The sequence below is a fragment of the Thunnus maccoyii genome, chromosome 20, assembly GCF_910596095.1.
Source record: "Thunnus maccoyii chromosome 20, fThuMac1.1, whole genome shotgun sequence".
NCBI lineage: Eukaryota > Metazoa > Chordata > Actinopteri > Scombriformes > Scombridae > Thunnus > Thunnus maccoyii.
In genome coordinates this window covers 16737989-16753426 of record NC_056552.1, presented here as the reverse complement: position 1 = coordinate 16753426, position 15438 = coordinate 16737989, and the positions used below count along the sequence as shown (strand labels likewise).

The window sequence follows — 15438 nt, the reverse complement described above, 5'->3', positions numbered from 1 at the left end:
CATTTCATTATGGGGAAAGGTTAAAATGGGGACAGTGGTTTCTAATATGGTTTTATTTTCCTATGCTTACAAATTTTTATGACAAGCAAAATTGACCTGAATTAAGTTCCACCTATGTCTATTTATACTAACAGAGAAATGCTGTAAAAATCACCACCAAAGAAACTTCCACATATTAAAGAATGAATTAATGTTAAAAACACATGACTAACACGGTGTGTTCCTAAAAACTTCTGCAGCCACGAAATTCATATATAGGCTAAATATCACATCAAAAACCTGTTATCATAGAAAAGGCTAATCCAATACTAAGGTAATCCATTTACATTAACAAAAATTGCCTCAGAAATTGCTATAATTTTACTTGGCAAGCTTTCAAAGCATGTCTGGATGACTTTTACTGAGCATGTCTTGAGGTAAAGGCAAACACTGCCAAATAACATTCTTGGATGACTTAGCTGTAGCGGTGTGCCAATGAATCGAGCTGTTGTCATCCACTGTTTAGACATGCTCGTGAAAAAGAGTTTTGTCAGAGAAAAGTACAGAAAACATGATTTTGTTGAGAGCAGTAAGTTTGTTTCTTTGTAGAGGAACGGTAAATACAAGAGGCTGATGGGAAATGCAGGTGAAGGATGGGCCTGTGTTTTGAGAGATGTTGCCAAATTTACCAGCTCAACCAGCTCACCTGAACTGCTCACCTGTAAAAACACGAACTCATCCGGTATTTTCTGGCAACACTATTAATTATATTACCCTTATAACAGTCATACACAGGTCATCGTAGTTAATTCTCTCCTTCTCTACCTCCCTCTCTCTTTTCCTGTGTAAATTCAATTTGATGGGCTGTCTTGACACTGCTGTCCAATACATTCTGAGGTCATGATTCAATCCAACAAAGCGATCCATCCATCAATACTTGTACTGAAATATTACCATATTTTTTATGGACTCCTTGAACTAAGAAGGGGATATTTGTACCAAATCAGCCTGTCCTCACAAAAAAAAACCCAACAAAAAACCCGACAGTATAGGTCTAAAATTCAGGCTGGCAAAAACAACTTATAGTTACATTTACACCATCTAGTGGCCGTTGTAATTATGACTTGGGGAACTGACGCAGTTCAGATGACGTCAATATAAGGTGACTTCCTTTTCAGGAGGAGGTGGGTAAGGAGGATGGCTAAATAGTTAGCAAGATGACAAAGTGGCAAAAAGTTGTCGTGGCTCAGATGTGTTTTTCCCCGCAAGAAGGAGTGTATTTCACTGGTGTTTTACACCGTGAATTGCAGTGGCTCAGGTTTCCGAACTATGATCTTTCCGTAACACTAACCAAGTGGGTTTTGTGCCTAAACCTAACCAGACCATAACCACGGCATTGTCACACCATAAAACATCATTATATATAAAATTGTCCTAGGGGTGGCTCTTCTGGTCCCCATCTGTCCTCTAGAGGGTGTTGAAAACACTCATATGTTGTTTTGGAAGTCATTGGAAGTAGACCTATTCTGCCTTTTTGGTAATGAAGATGTGTTTATCAGGTAGATCACAGTTTTATTGATGTGTGTTCAATAGGGCTCAATCCTCTGTCTCAATCCCATTCACTTATTAGGACTGTAGTGAGAAAGGAAACAAGCAAAGAAGAGAGCTGAGGAGGAAGAGGGTGGCAAAAAAACTGGAGCTTCCACGCATTACTTTCGTATGGTCCTTTTGGTGGCCTTAAATTAATGTGAAGATTGTTGAATGATATTTTTATAAAGAACAGATTGTGATCTTCAAAAATGAACTGTATCCATCGTCTTGACATCATATGTTAGATTACTTTTTTGTACTAAATATAATTTCCCAGAAATATAAGTCACAGCCTGTGATATTTGGTGTACAGCAAAGATATACTGTATCTACAGTATATTGCACAACAGCTAACTGAAACATGTTTAAAAGCACATAGAAAAGAGGAAAAGACTTACGCAAACACTCATTGGCCTCGCGCACACTGGCCCTCTGCCATGGTCGATCATAGTGAAAGGGCTTGCAGCGGTCACATTCAGGCCCCTCTGTGTTGTGCTTGCAGTCACACACCAGTTTGCCTTCCTTGTCTTTCAGACAGCGTGAGGCATGTCCGTTGCATTTGCACCTCCCGCCCACCTGGAAGTCTCCCACTGCATAGAAATAAGTTGGCAGTGTTGATGTCACTGCCATGGGGTCATCGTCCCTCCCTCCGCTGTTGCTTCCAGCCCCCAGTCCCAGCTCCCGGGGTAGCTGGGGTCGGCTAAAGACCACACGGATATCAGTGACCGTCACCCAGTCCTGAAGGACTGGGCTGTTGTCAAAGTCTTTGCCAGAAGGCCGTCCATCCAGAGTACTGAAAGCAATGAGTCCTCCGGAGAGTGGATAGAGGTCAGTATGGCCATCTGTACATAGAGCCTCCTGTTCATTCTGCTTTGTTATTGTTGCTTTGTTGGGCCGATTGTACATACGCCGGCACTGTGAGGAGTAGAACTGGTAGGGCATCCATGTCTTGCCGTAGTCCATGCTCTTGTATATGGCCAGCGACTCAGGTCGTGGTGAACAGAACTGCAAGCTGACATAGGTGATCTCAAACTTTTTACCCAGTGAAAGGGTTAGAGTCACGTTGTACGGAGAGATGTTCAGATTCTCCGACTGCCAGCAGGTGAGGTTGTGAGCTGAGTTGAGGTCGGTGAGGTAGGAAGCAGGGTGGGATCGGCGAGGGTCAGCAGCATCACAGATTTGGCACGTACGTACAGAAGGCCGATCATCACCTCGCTCCACCACACTGCAAGAACGGGACGGAGGCCGGCCACAGACACTGGACACCATCACCTCCTTGCCAAAGGCAGCATTGATAAACTCAGGGATACAGCGGCGGGCTGCACCTGTGTCGTCATAGCAAGGGTCCGGAGGGGTCTGCTGCCCTGCAAAGGGATTGGCAGCGCTGTGGGTGGAGGCTGAGCATGCCAGGAGGCACAAGCACAGCAGGCACCTCCAGGGTTCCCTCATCCTGCTTAGAGAGCCTGTGTGTGAATCTGTGTGTGTGTGTGTCTTTGTGCACAGACAAATCTTTGTGTGTGTCTACCAATGAGTCTGTGTGTATAAATGAGAGAGAGAGGGAGTGTGTGTGTGCGTGTGTGTGTGTGTGTGCGCAGATGTGTCTGCGTGTCAGTATTACTTTCTGTATGTGCTTAGATGTGAGTCAGTGGAAGGAGAGTGTCTGAGCTCAGTGACCCTTCACTTCAGGCTGACCAGAGCCCTTCCTGCAAGTTAAAAAAATAAACACAGAGGTCAATGTCGCAGTCATATTTTTACCATAATAGGATATAAAATAGAGAGTAATGTTGATTGAATTTTACCGTATAAAAAAGAACTCTGTACATCTTAAAAACTAAATTATATTTGCCCTTATAAAGGAAATAAATTTTGTTGGCAGACCCTTTGTACAGTGTAATTACAAGTGCATGTTTTCATTGACTAAAAGCCTGTCAAAGCATAAGACAGACGGGGGCCCAAGAGAGAGGATGTGACCATTTAAAGAGAGACATTAGTGGCTGCAAGTGACTGCATCCTGAATTTTAATGCCGGCCTCTCATTCAGTACTTCCATTCAAGTCAAAACTGGCCAAGCCTTCTGGTCATGCTTGAGCAGCATGGCAGAAGTCGCCCTATAATCCCTGGTGATGCTGCGAAGCAGTGGACCGCATGTGACTCAGCCAAACCTCTGCTTTAAGAGGTGAAACAACTGTGGTTGTGAAAAACACTATTTTATATACGAGGACACAGCTCAACTCTTGAGCTATGATCTTTTCTTGCTACTGATTTTTGCAGGAATTTGACAGGGAATCAACAGTTGGAACACTATTGTTACACTTAGCTGACCCTGGAGAAGGCAGCATTATGTTAATTCACTGAACCAGAAAATTCACCAAAAGTGATAGCTATTTGGGGATTATACTCCACATTATAAGAACCGAAGTAATGAGGCTCCATTCAAGCCTTTTTAAATCTCTGGGTCAAGATAGGTACCTGGATGACATCATTCATACCCTCACAGCTAGACGAGGGGCCTCTCGGTCCCAAAGAGAGAAAGATTGAGGGGCGCAGGGAGAGAAAGCTGTGGGGCAAAGAAAGAGACAGAGAAAGAGATGTATATGGCCTAAGGCTTTTCCTTCCTAATCCCCTTTTACTTCCCTGGGTGTCAAATCTAGAAGAGCCCCATTTCAAATCAGACAGCTGAGGGGTTGAGAAGGCACCCCAGCCCTCTTTGCGAGGTATTTATTAAATTACAATGAATCACACCCACCTCCTCCTGCCCTCACTCTCCCTCTTACTACAGCATCCCTCTTCATCTTAGTAGAACAAAAGGCCGTCTCTGTATCCACTTCAGTCAAGCGGGGAAGGCAGACAGACGGATTTAAGGGGAGTCGGAAAAACAAAAGTTTCGTTCTTTTCTTGTGTGAGGGGTCCAAAGCTAGCAACCCTCAAAAAGGAGCCCAGTGGCCTGGTAAATAGGACCACTCATCTGCGCTTGAGTGCTAAAACCCGTCCATTTGGCCTCTCCTCAAGCGGAGAGTTGGTGTTAAAGGAAAAGGAAAGAGTGTGCAGGAATTACACAGAGCAGAAAGACAGTGTGGACGAAAATGTGGAAGTACAACTGCTTCTTATGTCAATCATAGAAATTGGTAGCTAACTACACATTATTAAAAATTCAGACTTCTTTCCTGCTTCATTTTGAACTATAGACTTGGTTTATGATAAATGGTAATTTGGTGAAAGATAAATGTACATTTCCCTTCTCTGCAAACTTTGAAGTAGCCACCCAAAATGTAAATACAATCTTCTCAAAGACATTTAAAGACCTGGGTATGAAAACATTACACACACAAAAAATAACCCCTGCTATTGCAATATTTAACATATGAAAAATGGATGGCAGGGAATGGGGCTGCTCATAAATGATTATAGTATGAGTGGGCCTTGCCAGGACGGATAAGGACATTGATCAATGACATGTGTCTGAGGACGAGGAGGTTAAAGTGGGCACGCAGGCGGGAGTTCATCAGCCAAGGCACTCCATCAAAAGGCTGGCCGTGGTAAAGCTGGCGGGCCCGACACCCACTGGGGAGGGCATGGAGAGGCGGCTGATAGAATTAGCAACTCATTAGCATCCAGGCCCAGCTTCCGTCAGCAGCATGTTCATCCGAGAAATGAGGCAGCGGGGAGGCTCTGAGAGAGAAAAAGGGGGTTAGGAAGGAGCGGGACGATGGGGCGGAAATTATGACAGGTGAAGGAGGAAAGCAGAAGATGGAGAGGGAATTATTCAGACTTGAAGATTTGATGGGAAGGTTGTTGAGGGACTGCGAGGAAGTTAGAAAAGTTTTTAAAAGCGAAAACCAGGCACTTGACATACACAAGAGATTAGAAAAGAGGACAAACAGGCACAAGGAAGGGAAAAAAAGTAGTTAAGAGTTAAAAGAGGGACATACTGTATGAGGGGGAGAGAAACAGTGAGGGGCACGACAGTGATAAAGCAGAAATGGCTCGAGGGAGGGCGAGTGAGGACAGAGATGAAGTAGCAGTAGGAGAGAGAGGGAAAGTGACAGAGATGCAGGGAGGGAGTGGAGGGAAGGACATAAAAAATGAGAGAGGGAGAGATGGAGGGAGAAACAGAGGGGAGACAGATTAAGGTGGAAGACTGCATTGGTCTGTGTCTGGACTTGGAATGACTAAATATGGAGCGGTCCGTGTGCTGCCGGGCCTGCTGGGAGATTCTTCCAGGGTCTGGTGCTGTCAGGCGTGTCTGGCAGATGAGCGTGTAGGTTAAACAGAGAGAGAACAGTGACAAGGCTGTTTAATTCCATTCTGTAACCCTCTGAAATAGATGCTAGCCTTGCAGTAAGTGTTAACAGTTCTCTAAGACAGTTCAACAACACTACACTCTGGAGAAAAATCTGGTCTTTATTAAAAACTTATGACTTATTCTATATCACTGTAAAAACTGCAAAATGTGAGCCAGCTCCACAAAATCTTTCTGGATTTGTAAGCTTTGCCAGGATGTCAGCACAGTGGTGTAGCTGGCTGACCTTTGAAATACTAAGAATCTGTTTCAGCAAGAAAATCCTCTGCTTTCAGCATTGACAGTGTGTTTAACAAACCACAAGTTTCCCTCAGTGGGGGCAGACATTGTCTTTCATTAAATGTGGTTGAAGTAGCAACAGCTGCGGCCCATGTCTCTTGTCTTTCTGAAGAAGACAATGAATACCACACAAGAAAAAAAAACATTTTCAGGAAACTACGAAGAAGAGCGTTTTAGAACCACATTTATTTACATAGCTGATGTGAACAAATATTTTGTTCTTTCAGGAAACAATAAAGGAATAGTCTTACATTTTGGAAAATACGCCTGTTTGCTTTCTTGACAAGAGTTAAATAAATGTGAAGCTACCACCAGCAGCTGGTTAGCTTAGCATAGCACTTTGTTAACTAGCCGTTTCCCCCTGTTTCAGGTATGTAGGCTAAGCTAAGCTAACCTGCTTGTGGCAGTAGATTGATATTTACCATTCAGACCATGGGAATGGTATTGATCTTTTAAACTCCTTGCATTAAACAGAACAAGCTTTAATGCAAGGTTAACGTTCATGCATTAAAAGATGTGTTAATTAATCCAACAGCTTAAAATCTAAGTTTGAATTTTTAGCATATTGGCTACCCTTTTGTTTACATTTGGATCACAGATTGTGCCTTTAAAGTTTGATGTGACCCTGCAGCACACAAACCTACCACCATCTGGTATGTTAAAAGACGAACTGTTCCTGTGGCAGCTAAGCCATTTCAAAGTGAATGGCTGCTTGGAGTGCAGTGACAAATACAAACTGCATTGCCAATTCATCACTGCAACATTCCTGTGTGGATTAATGACAAGGAAAATGTACTTGTGCCAGCGTGCTACAATCCCCGGTGGGTAAGCGAGTGCAGTGTTAAATAATTTGCCCATTAGTATTACAGGTACATTATGTGAATGGATGAAAAAATATGGGATTTTTAAGGTGGAAGCACCCTGCATAAGGAGGTGTGCTTTTCCACAAAGACCACGCAGGCCATTTAGCAACTGGAACATATTCAATGGTTTTAATCAACCAGTGACAGCCCAATTAGAGAATATAGATGATGGAGGGCAAAAGAAGGGGAATGAGATTAAAAAGATGTGGGTGAGGAACAGTGGGAGTGAAAGAGAGAGGCAGAAAAAACAGGCAGCGAGAGAGAGAAAGACAGGAACAGGAAGATGGCAGGGTGGTCTGGAGGTTTCAGCGGAGACATTCCGGGAAACGTTTTTTCAGCTTCTCCCTGTCACCGGGAGATCATCCCATGTTGAGTTGTCTCTCTTTCAAGCGTGGGCGCCTCTGTCAGAGTTCACAGATTAGGAAAACAGAAGTCGCTGAGAGGCTTTATTTGGCTTGGGTGTAGAGGAGGGCGCCGGGGGAGGTGAGGATAGGAGAGGGACAGCTGAGCCACTTTGTATCCCAAGTGGGAGCCTTTCACGCTGCTCTAGTTGTTGGCGTGGCGGCCCCACTCAGACTGGGGGTGAATGGAGGTCTTCTGGGTTGCTTCTCACAGATGACAGCAAGCTGAGGCCCAAACTGGTGCCCTGCTGTCCCTCCAGCCTGCTGTACAGTAATCCCTGGTGGGGTTATTAGTGGCTGCCCAGAACCATGGAGGACTTTTTAATAGGCTAACAACAGGGCCACCTCCATTCTCATTATCACTATAGAAAGATTCATTGTATGAATATAAAAGAACAGTGAGAGCAGCAACAACCTTAGAAATCCAGATTGCACATGGTTTGATGTTGTTTTTGATGCTATAAAACACTTGTGCATCTTATTCAGGAATCACATCTGGGATGCAAACCCAGATGTGTCCCAACCCATGTAATTAATTTGTGTCATTTACAATTATATAAAATGGAATCAATTTTGCTTGATAAATAATTTAAACTATTATTTGATTGTCAATTTTCTGTTGATCAACTAATCAATTAATGAACTAATCAGTTCAGCACTAATACCATACTTAGCTGTACATACACACTCTCACACTCACACACACACACACACGATAGGTAAATAAACCTGTCCACATAAATCAACATGACTGACAGGCCTCAGCTAACAGGGGTCAGATATTGGTGACTTCATGATGGCCGTCTCCGCAGTGGTGACGACGATCCTTCTGTTTGTGTGAGCGTGTGTGTGTGTGCGTGCGTGTGTGTGTGTGTGTGTGTGGGTGGGCGGGGTGGTGGGTGTGGGGGTGGAGGGCGCTCGGAGTTCCTCACTGGCATTCATTAGGGATTGGGGAGGAGGAGGGGAGGAGCAGGGAGGACCGAGGGCAGGAGGGGGTCAACTCTCACAGCTGAGGGCGTCATTAGCTGAGAGATCACTGACAAATTTTTAAAGCCTGCTTATGTCTGCTCAAGGGTTGTGTGTGTGTGTGTGTGTCTGTTTGTAGGAAGGAAGGAAATTTGCCACTGTTTTTTTTCTTCTTGAGTCTAATTCCAACCCTTGAAACTGTTCACCATCAACTCTCTAGCAAGAGAAAACTGCTGCACCTGAATTTGTGGCCACACCTCAACTCGTTGCTATCTGTTAACAATCTGATAACATGCCTCAGGTTCTCATGCACTGTGAAGCTAAAACACAAAGCAGGAGGATCCAAAGAGTATCCGTTAAATAATTCCCCCTATCTATCCCTTTCCACCTCTGCATCTGACAGAAAGAGACGCTGCAGGGAAAAAGACAGAACGCCCAGCAGAGGAATGCGGCAGCTTCTGTGGCCTGGCCCACACGGCTGGCCCGCAGTCCGACAGCAGTTCTTAAAATCAACAGAACCTGATCCAGAACTGAACAGGAGGAGAGAAGACAGACAGCGCGAGGTGAAATATGAGGTCAGGCTAGTTCTCACAGACTTTGACAGGAAGTTGTGCTAAGCTACCGCTCTCTGTATTTATGCACATACACTGTACACTTCAGTACAAAAGCAGGCGAGAAACGCTGATAGGACAAGTTGTGGTGTATTTTTCTGTTAATGAAGTGTTCTGTGAGGTCAGTGTTTTTTTGTGAGAAAACGGGAGGCGTAGGGAGGGTAAAGGACATGAGCAGGCAGAAAGTTGAATGCAGCAGTGACTCACTAGTTTCAGGGTTAAACAGGGTTAATTTGCGCAAAAACAGATCAGGCAGTGTAGATCGCATTTTCACATGGATATTTTGTCCACACGTCCAAACGTTGTTTTGTTTTGTGCTGCAATAAGAAAGTGTAACTTGAGCATAGCTCCAAAAGGGCTTCTAGTAATAAAAAGTGAACGGAAAAATGGAGGGAAAAATATGATGTTGAGAGTAAGCCAAAGCTCCATATAAAAAAACAATAAATGGCTAAACTATGAAGGTGATTTGACTACAAATGGTACTTTGTAGATGTAATCAGATTTTCACTCAAATTTTTATATTAATGAGGTTTTTTTTTCCAGTTTTCACCCATTTTAACATAAAAACCTGAAAAAAAAATCACATTTATTTTTTAATAAAAACCAAATATAATAAAAGACCAAATCAATAACAAATGTGGATATTAAAGTTAAATAACACCACAAAGAAGAGCAGCAGGGTTTGCAACTGTGTAATGATGCATTTCTGAAACTAAAACCAGAACACAATACGCATCCAAGAATCCATTTGATTTGAATCACATCTGAGGATTAATAAATTATATTGGGGTGTCGCCAAAAGTAATAGCAAGCCATGTTGTGGCACAACACACTGGTTTCTCTGCTAAAAATCAAAGCAGGGGTTCAGAACAACTGAGGAAGGCTTAAGTCGTCAATAACTGTTTAAGTTCAAAATATACCTGTGAGCTTGTAAGTGAGGGAGGAAAAACGTGTACTTTGTCTTGGATTTTTAACTGACAGAGTGATGGACTGACAGATGAGGGAGTGAATGGACAAGAGTTCAAACATTTATAGCCTCCTTTATCAAGCTATGATCTGCTTTCAAATACAAGAAATATTTCCTCTACATGTGTTCTCAAGATGCGCCTGAGAAAGGGATGACACCCACAACCCTGCGATTCCCTCTTAAAGTTTGTCACTGGATAAAGGCCGTGCAGCGGGGTAACAGATGATAAAGACATGCGAGAAATGCTAGCACGTTGAAGTTCTTTAAGTGTTTTGAGTATGTGTGGGTGGACTAAGGGCTCCCTTATTGAACATTTCCCATGGACTTGAGCATAACCCTGACCGCAGCTTTGGAGCGGTGTGGTTGGATGGTGGTGGTTGGGGAAGGGCAGGTGAGGTGTTCCTGAATATGAGAGGAAGTAGCTCATTTAGAGGGATGGAAGGGTTTAAGGAGTGGAGAGGTGAGCACTCTTTCAAAGCCTTTTGAAGGCTGGCTGCGGTAGGCAGAGCCGCGGTTTTCCCAAAAAGCCCCCCTAACAGGAAAACAGTCTCTTTTTTTTTCCATTGCACAAGAGCAACCTCTACCCCACAGCCAAAAGCAAGGACCTGCTTTGAACTCGCAGGGGGAAAAAAAACCACAAATCATTTTATTAAGTGCCTGGAATACTCACACAGTTGCGTACATTACACTTAAGCACAGACATTGTTGACAGACTAACACATGCGCTGTTGTAGTTGTATTCACAACGTGTGCCCTCACTCACACATGAGGACACATCGTAAAGGATGCCAAAGCTCGTGACTCATCAGACACCACCCTTTCCCCTCATCCCTTGTTCCTCTCCTTCCCATCTCCACCTCCGCTCTCTCCTCTCTCCTGCAACAACAATCTTACAGCGCTCTGGGTGATCTTTGCCTAAAGGTCAGAGGTCAACAGCCTCCCGGTTAACAGGGGAAAGAACTTAAATGTCTGACTTTTGGCTTGACTGACGTTATCATGTTACCATGTAAGCCAAGAGCTTGTTCAACTTTATGTCAGTGAGATGAGTAGAAGTGAGCTAGCAGCTAGCATACACAGGGAGGGGAAACACACACCCAATCCACTGTCAGTGAGTAAACAAGTGCAAATAAACCCAGTTCCTTTGGAGAAATCAGCTTTCAGCCCATCACGCCTGACAACTCACAGTTCGCTATCAACACAAAGGATGTCTACTGAGTGCGTTCAAGTCAGATTCTGATAGGTACTAGGTGGGCATGCAGACCTCACACACACACACATATATATATATATCCCCCTGCATCTGGAGGAAATGTGTGGCTGACACATGCAGGCGTAGCAGGGAGCGGGGAGTGGCAGGATGAAGCATGTGAATCTTTGCCCTTGGATCCTCTTCCCACAGCGAGAGACATCTTGGGTGTCACGCTGACGAATGACAGGTATTTCAACAAGAAAGGTAAGCGCACACACACACACACACACACACCCAATTTGTCACTCAAAGAGAAAACATACTGCCACTTTTGACTTCATTCTCAGTCAAAAGTCAACCATCTACTGGTCTAAATATAAATTTGTGCCGGAACTGATCCAGGAGGGAAAGAACATGGAACTTGTGGAGAACATGGAATTTTCTACACATGGAATTCCACAATATTAACCTGCCATTCAAGGAAACTTTGCTATGTGTGATCAGGTGCCAGAGCTAAATGTGGAAGCTTGTTACAAACAGCTGTAATATAAAAAGGTGATCGTTCCGATTGCGTAAAATCAACCAGCGTGGTCACGACTGAGCAGCTCTAATTTTATTAAAAATAAAAAACGGCTCATGTCGTTTTGGTAAAAATGACAAAAGCTTGACTCAAGAAGGGAACGGGTGGTTACACCCAGAACAAACAGAAAAGGAGGGACTGACAGAAAGAGAGATCTAGCATTACTTTGCCATGTCAAACTGTTGAAGCCATAAAAGAAAAATATATTGGATGTGTTGACTTTACTTGCTCAGGTGGAGGGAGCCAAGAGTCCTGAGGAATCCTGCTTTTCAAAGCAAAAGAAAATGATATGCTTATGTTACTGCAGCTTTCTCCATCTCAATCCACCCGCCTTTCTCTGGGGTTCATAAATACCCCATACAAGCACGCACGCACACGCACACACACACACACACTTGCAGCAGTGAATAAAATCTGCACTATGTTGCTTTGGATTAGCTTCCACATCATGTGCCTTCAGCTGCTCCTGGCTCTACCTCCCCTCGCTCTGTTATTGATGGAAGCGTGGTGTGATGCAATTAAATGATGATGATTAATTTGCAAAAACAGGGAAGTGATGGCCGCTCTCCAGATGAGCAGCACCTCGCTTCAACTCAAACATTACCCCCCGAGTTTACACTTGATGCCTCAACATTCTCTCTGACATCAGTGAGCAGTGAGGATTCAGAGGCCTTCTTCCTTGACTTGATTCCAGTCATTTGCGGTGAGAGTGAGAAGTAGGTCAAGTGGCTGACACTGTTTCAGTGTGCAATAGGGGCATACTTTAAGTCTATTGAAGCAGATAAGATAAGCAATCTGTATGGGACTCTCGCTTTCAGTTCCAGGCTTGTTGCTTCTTGAGAGCAGACTAGATGAGCTTGGGGAGGGTGGAGCTCATCATTATTGTGCAGGCTATTGTTTCCTGTCACACCTTGCCCACAATGGGCTTCAGTATCAAATCAAGCTTCTCCTTACTTAATTCCTCCGAAAAAAAAAAACACAGAATAGACGCAACTTGATGATGCTTGACTTGACATTTTTCTTCAAAGCAAGAGTTGCTTTAAAGAATTCAGTAAGATTTTAACCTTTAATAAACAAAGAATCGTGTTTATGTCTGGATTTGGAATGTTGTTGTTTCCGAAAGTTATTGTGGCTCATTAATAGCAGACAAAAATATGCCATCCTGATTTTTTTTATGCACAAATGTTTTTCAATATGAATGCGGCAGCGTCAAAGCGAGTAGGGAAAATATTAGAAGTGACAAACGCATTGGGAGACTTGGCGAGGGCAGTGCCGAGGAAGACGGGAACCGAGAAGCGCGCTGCTTGCTTTGGCATCCGCTCTTGGCTCTGAGTCCACCTCGCTATTAAAGCTCACTGACTCCGTATAGCGCACCTCTTGTACCTCGTATTAAATCCTCTGCGCGGGCTGTTTTTCTCACTTTTTTTTGCTGCAACCCACGGGCCAGTTGTAAACCGAGGAGGCTGACACCTGTCTGCGGTGTCCACCGCTCTGATCCAGCGCGCCCCGGCGATTCAGCGACCCAAACACCCACTTATACAGTCACACGAGCTCAGCCTATAATCAAGTAATGACAGTCATTGCCTTCATTTAAAACAAATGACAGGTAATGGGCACCCCGTCAGTGCGAGCACTGTGAGTCACTCATTTCTTTTCTAAGGAAATAAGTGGTGCGTAAAATTGAAATCTGCTCTCCACATAAACACGAACACGCTGAATATGAAATAAACAGGCACAGTGACACGGCACATAATAAACTTACCCCGCAGTGTCAAGTCGTGACTGCCGCTGTCTTTAAATTTAAAAGGCGTCCACAGAGAGAGATCCACACCAACTAGCTTTTAGGTTCTCTTCCGTCAGAAAATGCTCCTCTCCGAACGCAAAAGTGTCTCTTCTTTCTCACAGTCGCCGCTTTAAAATATTAAAGGACAAGAGAAACACATGCGACATAGTCAACAGAGAGGAGGTGGACCCACTGCACTCATCTGCGCCCGGAGCTCAAACCAACTGAAAATCGTCCAGTACATCCATAGGTTGTAAAGCGAGCCCGGGGTAGGCTACTCCCCATTAAAATCAAACCCAGATTTTCCCAACCATGTGTGCGCGCGAGAGAGGGAGAGAGAGAGAGAGAGAGAGAGAGAGAGAGAGAGAGAGAGAGAGAGAGAGAGAGAGATCCAAATATTCCAATAGCCCACTGTGTTTTGTTAACTTAAGTTTTATTTTACCTGTAATTTGGTGATGCGTATAATTTAGCTGTGTAGCCAAAATAACGCGCAAACGAAAATAAACACTTAACCAAACTACCACTTGCTTCAAGATTTTTTTTTTTTCCTCAAACAACACAACTGGTCTCACTTTTACAACAAATACCTCCGCCGCTTTACGGACTGATTGTTACTGTGCTGCTCGCTCTAAATGCCCCATGGCTCGCTGTATTCACAGGCAGCCATATGGAGGTCGTAATGAGAACACAACGTTGAACCTGTTGAAACAGAGTATAGCGGGGCTCCGGGGCCCACAGAAACAAGAATCAGATGCAGATTGTAATAACTTATTAATCCTTATAATAGTGCAACACATGTTGGATTTATTACCGAACGCCAGCGCTTCAAGGCACCAAAAATGTGGATTTTGTGATGGTTTTATTCATATATTGTAACAAAAGTAGCATTAAATTAAATATATCACTGCATTGGCCCGTCATTGCGTCATGAGGATGGTCTATTGTACGTGTGTAGAGAGAGAGAGAGAGAGAGAGAGAGAGAGAGAGAGAGAGAGAGAGAGAGAGAGAGAGAGAGAGAGAGAGAGAGAGAGATGTTCGTTTTGGCACAGAAAATGTGGCCCTGCACCCTCGGTCATGACAGTACATTAACTAATTAACTGCATTCATACGGCTTATACCCTTCTTCTGGTGCTTAAGGCGCAACAGCCGATGAGCATAGCGGGTCATGATCAGTATGATGGACACATTTATATAGCTGATCTAAGGGAGAGTGCGTAAAGGCGCACAGGAGAGATCACTGGTTTACAGCGACTTTGCAGCTGCTTCAATTGTAGACAGTAGTAGGCCCATTCATTATATTAATACTGACATCTATCACCATCACAAAGTGATTAAAGAACAGAAGTGGTGACTTATGTTCGAGGCACTGATGTGTTATTGAGAGTGCGATTTAGTTTGGCTGTTAAAAACTTTCAAATGATCTCACCCCCGAGCACTAGAACTATTAATTTTTAATGTGTATAGAGAAACACATGTTACATTTGTAAAATCAGCCCAGCAGAACAGCAAGGACGTCCGTTTTAAAATCCCTGTTAATTTATAGGCGACAGCAGCACGCATGTTGCTCTGTGTGTTATTGCAGGTGCAGCCTGCCTATTGGCGGCTCATTATTCGAGCATCACGGCTGATCAAATCCCGAGCACCTCCTGGCTCCGCTGTAAGCTGATCAACATTCCTCTTGTATTTACTGTACCATCCTCTGGGGGGAACAGCCCGGCCCGGCTCGGCCCGGCTCGGGACCGAGCTGCGCTTTTGTGCTTTTATTCCAACCATTCATCTAAAACAAAGACAATTTAAATGTGTTCAAAACCGTGGATAATTAACCTCAACCCAGTGTGTGTGCGTGCGTGTGTGTGTGTGTGTGTGTGTGTGTGTGTATGTGTGTGTGCGTGCGTGCTCAGCCTACACCAGAACACACCTGCAGCCAATAG

General features: G+C 44.0%; 1 protein-coding gene across 1 annotated transcript in view; it reads right to left on the bottom strand.

Annotated features, from left to right (window-relative positions):
* The window catches only part of ntn2 (netrin 2), a 46476-nt gene that overhangs the window by 29535 nt on the left and 1503 nt on the right, over positions 1-15438 (bottom strand). The window contains exon 2 of the mRNA XM_042396720.1: positions 1968-3272. Within this exon, the coding sequence (XP_042252654.1) occupies positions 1968-3018 (1051 nt within the window). The 5' untranslated portion in view covers positions 3019-3272. The remainder of the gene's footprint in view (positions 1-1967; positions 3273-15438) is intronic.